Raw genomic sequence first — 6,020 nt, 5'->3', positions numbered from 1 at the left:
AGGGATGAGGGTTGCTGAGTGTTGCTGTGTTTGTTAGATAAGGAGAGGTAGGGAAACTGGGACAGAAGAGAAGCAGAACAGAAATCAACGTAATGCTGAAGTCGGGCACATGCAACCGTCGAGAACAGGAAGAGAAGAAGAAGAAAGGAGGAGAAACAAAATCATATTAATGGTGTCATTTGAATGTGAAGCTATCTGTTTGGCGCCCGAGAAAAAAAACACGAAAATAAAAATAGGTGGATAAAAGCTTTTAGCTTTACTTCTGCCGTGTGCGTTTATGCTTGCGTGTGTATGTGCGTTCGGGTGTGTGTGTGTATGTGTGCATGTGTGTGTGTGTGTGGCTGTGTAGGTTTGGCGTGCGCATGTATGTGTATTTGTGCGCGTGAGCGTGTGCTTGCGTGTACGCGTACGCGCATGCCCCTGTATGCTATATAGGCCCCCTCTGCCCATGCCCGGCGGGCTGCTCTCACCTTGTCGTCCTGGGAGTCTGGCTGCAGCAGGCTGTGCACCTGGATGGCCATAGGGGGCGGTAGAGGCACGGCGTCAGGCCCCTCCTCGCCCTCCTCCTCCCCGCAGCTCTGCATGCCCGACGACGACGACTTGGACAGCGTGCCGCTGCTCAGGCCCTCGTTGCGCATGCGCTACGACAACGAGGAAAGAGAAAACAGAAGACTTAACGTTGGAACGCGGCCCTCTGTAAAGCGCTGTGAAAAGCGCTTTACTCCTCGGGACTCCGCTTAGCTGTGGAGTCCCGAGGAGCGGCCGCCGGCTCGGGGGCTGTTGAATGTTCCCGCTGCCGCCGCCACGTTAAAGTAGGTTAGCATCGCGGTTAGCGCGGGCTAGCGCGGCGCTGACTTTTTGGGGGCAGCGTCCAGAAATAGCTGAAGGGACGCAGCACAACTAGTGCAGCTCGCAGGGCGGGCCGGGCTCCGTGTTCTCAAGGTGATCGTGTACGAGATGAGAGACCAAGAGACACCTTATTTCGTCTGGTGAGGGACAAATTCAGGTGTTGCAGCAGGGCATTCAAAAAACAGAAATAGAGGCATCTCAAGGCACAACAACAACGACAGCAAACACAACAACCACAACAACAACAGGATATTAAACCTATACCCATGGCTGACTACTGTGGTCTGGAGACTCAAAAGTGTGGGGTTTGTGTGAGTGCTTGTATGGATGGAAACACGCTTTTTTTTCAATTACTATCAATCAATCAATCAATCAATCAATCAATCAATCAATCAATCAATCACCTCCTCCAGGGTCTCGTCCTGGGGCGTGGCGGCCGTGTCGTCGGGGTCCTTGTGGGAGCCCAGCGGCAGGTCGGCGGCCGTCTTGCGGACCACCTCGCCGCGGTTCTTCTTGTGCTTGTTGGCCAGCTTCTTGACGTGGCCGTCGGCCTTGCCCGAGCTCAGGCGCCGCACGGGGCTGGTCAGCCACTTGCGCAGCGTGTTGCCCGGACGCTTGGGCCCCGGGGAGATGTGGGGCCCCAGGGTGTGGCTGGAGCCCGGCTGCAGCGCGTCGTTGCTGGAGACGGACAGCGTGTCTGAGGGCACACAGGGGGGAGCACGTGGATGAGTTTACCGTTCAACAAATGCTTTTGGTTAAATGTACGTTTTGCGTAATTTTTTAAGCCAACAGCGTGTCTGAGGGCACACAAGGATTCACATTAATATTGAGGGCGTTTAGCATATGCTTTCATCCAAAGTGACTTGCAATAAGTACGTTATTGTAAGTCAGAGCGAGCAATGACTTACAATAATGTACTCCGATAATGCAATACCCATACCTACACACGCATACACACACACATAACAAACTATAGACCGACAGCGTGTCAAACAAGGATTTACATTTGCATTCAGGGCATTTAGCAGACGCTTTTGTCCCAAGCGATTTCAAATAAGTACATTTGTCAGAAGAAGAGAAACAACAATATATCGATGTCAGTTCAGTAAGGATGTTCAGAGAACCAAGTGCAAAGCACTTACAATCGTTAGGTTAACCCATTCCCCGTGTACAACAAAGATAGCTAGGATAAGATGCTACACAATTGTGTAGCATTGACAGCGTTCAATACATGCTTGACTGATGAGGGCCTAGCAGATTGTTTTGTGGCAAGGATGCAACACACTGGACATGGGAATGAGTTTACAATTTAACAAATGTTTTTCGTTCAATGTATGTTTTGTGTTATTTTTTTGATGTATGTGGGCCTCGTTGGGGCCAAATGGCGAGGATTCATACCATGAAGGCTTGAGATGCATTTGTATTAGTGGAGTGGTTACGGCTGGGTGTGCTTCAATGGTTAACAACAGTACTGTGTTGCTTATGAGGAGCAATGTCATGCATAAAAACTGGTTTTAATGAGGACAGAAAGTATCCAGCACAGCTGTGTACTGCTAGGACTCAACGAAGGCTTCAATGCCCCCAAGAACAACGCAGCACCCCGCCCCATGAAGAACTCGGGCAACATTCCCCCGATATAGACTGCCGGGTCTGTGTCTTAGGTAGGGCATGAAACACATGTAAATGTGTGTGTGTGTGTGTGTGTGTGTGTGTGTGTGTGTGTGTGTGTGTGTGTGTGTGTGTGTGTCTCTTTGTGTTTGTGTGTGTCTCTTTGTGTGTGGGTGTGTGTGTCTCTTTGTCTGTCTGTCTGTCTGTCTGTCTGTCTCTGTGTGTATCTGTCTGTGTGTGTGTGGGTGAGAGAATGTGCATGTGTGTGTGTGTGTGTGTGTGTGTGTGTGTGTGTCTGTGAATGTGTGGATGAGAGAATGTGCATGCGTGTGTGTGTGTGTGTGTGTGTGTGTGTGTGTGTGTGTGTGTGTGTGTGTGTGTCTTTGTGGTGTGTGTGAGAGAGTCACACAATCCCAGAGAGAAAAGAGAAAGGGAAAGAAGGAGTAGAGAGTAGGAATGCGATGCCACTTTGGTAAACCGTTCACATGTGTGTGTGTTGTTTCGATGCGTGCGGTGCATGTGAGCACCCCGCTGTGATCGGCCTCTGCCCCCCCCATCCCCCCCAAACACCCAAAGGCTCTGATTTAACCCCCCCGGGGGGGTTAAAGCAGTGTTTGTTGGAGCAGACCTCGACATTGCGGCGGCTGCTTGCCTCCAAACAGAAACCCGATGTGTGTGTTTGTGTGACTAAGAGGCCAGGGGGGCATGGCTTAGCCACTAGCAATTTAACAGCACGGATAAAGATTCATCCGTCTGACCTTTGCAACGCATTCTCTTTTTCAACCTAAATACATCATCTACGTTTTGTATCGCTTGCTTTTCCTTCCTTGTTCATGTTATTCGTTTTTGCCTTCCCACCAACTTCAAAAGGACCACGATGGAGATCTTGAGCAGCAATGTGTTTATCTAGTCCCGGATCGAGTATTGGATGGTGAGGCAGTCGTGGACAGTATTAATGGTTATTGGTGCTTTGTATTGCTTGTGTAGATAGCCAAGCCTAGGGAGATCATGATTTATAAGAAGAAGACAGATGGATCGCCTCTAATGCTCTGACACCGACCTCAACCCTCATACCCACCTCAGCCTCTCTTGAACAAGACCGGTCACAAGATCAGCTCAAGCGAGCTTTAGGTCAAAGCCTCTTTCGGACCGCAATATCACTCCAATGAAGGGGAGGGCCGACTAGATTTGCAAACAAATCGGACCACTACCCGAAGAGCAGGATAGCACCTTCCAAAACTCGGCAAGCAAATTCTTGCGAAGAGACATGCAGGCTTTGGTAAAGATGCTGTTTTATCTGGTGTGCAGTTTGGTTCCAAACCTCTGGATCAACTCATGCCCCCCCCCCCCCGTTTGTGAATCTTAGTAGACGTAGAACCACATGGAAGCGGGGCGATCAGAACATTGTTCTTGGAAAAGCAGCTGAGTCCGTTTTATTCCTCTCCTGGAGCGGAGGCAAGAGAGAGATTCTCCAGAGATGATGTCCTCATACTAAAGAACATTCTGCAAAACACTTCCAGAAGGGTGTATAAAAACAAGCGTTTGAAAACACACCGCAGGGAACACACGCCCGAAACGGAGACCGGCAACGAAACACACTGTGTAAGACGTCCCCTTCTACGATATGAAAATTGGTTTCCGGTTGTCCTCATCTTAAACCCAGCGGCCCCAAACACCCAAGACATGCCAGGATTGAAGCTATGCGTTAATGTTACGCCAAGGCATCCTTTTGGAATGTAGCGAAGACTCTGCAGACTATGACTGATCCAATGAGCAGGAAAGTGACTGATTAAGGCATTCACATCCTCTCTCCCCTGAGCCGAGTCACAGAATATATTGGCAGTGTAACACAAAAATCTCACCTCTATCCCCTTCCCCTAGAGCATTTCGTCTGAAGGAGGGGTGTGTGTGTGTGTGTGTGTGTGTGTGTGTGTGTGTGTGTGTGTATATGTGGGGGGGGGAAGGCTTCTTAAGTTAGCAGAACAGTATTAAAAGCTCATAAACTTAAGCTCTCCCAGATACTTCATTTAACGGCTCTGATCTGAGGCATCTGAGCGCTCTCCCTTCTAAACCACACGAGTCCACCAAAAAACATTCACCTCCTAGAAACTCAAACTCCTGTGTTGCCTGGGTGGGGTTCAAACCAAACCAATCCCTCTATCGGGGACACAAACATATACCCTGCCGTCCGGCCAACCGGCAGAGGCAGGCAGGCCCCACTGGGGATCTGTGGAAACATCTCTCGCAAAGCTTTGTATCGTGGGGGCGATGATAAACGGATAAGTAAAGAAAAAAGCGGCGTCACAGAAAACAAGAGTGCCCCCAGCTGCTGTGGCTAAACGCTAACCTGTGATTCATTAGTTCCTCGTCAGTCATTCCAGTGTAGATCTGCAGTGTTTTAGTCAAGGACGCCTGTACTGAAGAGGCAACAGCCTCCATTAGGGCCGAGGTTCTCCGAGCCCTGATTTAAATATATCAACATCTCAATCTTGGTTTGTAAGTGTTGGGAAGGGGGTGACACAGCGAGGGGCGACGCTGCCCGGAACGGGAGCTAAATAGTGGGTGAAATTAGCTTTTTGTTACACGGTAACATTACTGTTGTCCCCGGCTGATTCACGCGCTATTATCATCCACCGGAAATTGCAGCCATTTTACATAACTGACACTAGCCTGGCGTCTTGATTGTGTTTGTTGTGTTTCCATTGCCTACCCCTCGGAATAACACGTACCTCACAGCTCCTCAACCGACAACACCATAAAAAAAAACATTACAATAAAATAAAGCGCATAATTCCAAACTCATTTCTATTCACCTAGTGCTTGACATTTCCCCAAAAGTGTGTTGACGACCGTGAAGCGTGATATGTTCGTGGCAGAGGGGCCGATTCTGCGGCAGCCCACAGCCTCTCGTACAGACGGCGGTACCACGACCCGGTGCCAAGTGTACGTCTGCTATATTGAAAGCGACGGCTCAATGAAATCCTGAAGGCTGCCAAGAGCGCTTTTATACAGAAGCCGGGGCCACGGCCAAAAGGCACTCAAGGCCTTTCAAGTGAGGCTGCCGGGGTTTAGGATATGAGGGGGGGGGGGGGAAGTAAAACGCCATCAAACACAAACTATATTAGTTTAGGACTTTGGTAACCAAGAGGCGATGTTAACACAGATACTAAAGCATATTGGAAACAGCTCTGACTTCATTTAGTGAAGATCCTCAGAAACTACAATTCTAAAGACCTCCAAACGCCCTGCTGTGCTAGCCTGCTGCTACCGCTAAACAAGCCCCATTGCGTAGCAAAAATAGAATCCCCTTGGATAAAGTCAGTAGTACATTCCTAATTAAAGAAGGGCCAGTTTTAATGGCTGACAGTCTACGGCAAAACTCAGAGAGGATCCCCTTGTATAAATACAGTTGCACATCTCTATTTAAAGAAGTGCAATTTTTAATGGCACACAGGCTATTGCCAAACTCAGATGGTATCTCCTTGTATACAGTCAGTTGTACATTTCTGATTGAACAAGCTGTAATAGCTGATCATCTACTGCCAAGCTCAAACAGGCTCCCC

At 49.1% G+C, this 6,020-nt stretch overlaps 1 protein-coding gene across 1 annotated transcript in view; it reads right to left on the bottom strand.

The window, feature by feature from the left end:
- Window positions 1-6,020, bottom strand: part of triob (trio Rho guanine nucleotide exchange factor b) — a 135,647-nt gene that overhangs the window by 18,586 nt on the left and 111,041 nt on the right. Inside the window, 2 exon segments of the mRNA XM_030369795.1 lie at window positions 471-641; window positions 1,254-1,546. Of these exon segments, the coding sequence (XP_030225655.1) occupies window positions 471-641; window positions 1,254-1,546 (464 nt within the window).

Source organism: Gadus morhua, chromosome 11, assembly GCF_902167405.1.
Source record: "Gadus morhua chromosome 11, gadMor3.0, whole genome shotgun sequence".
NCBI classification, from domain to species: domain Eukaryota; kingdom Metazoa; phylum Chordata; class Actinopteri; order Gadiformes; family Gadidae; genus Gadus; species Gadus morhua.
This window is presented reverse-complemented; position numbering and strand designations above follow the sequence as displayed.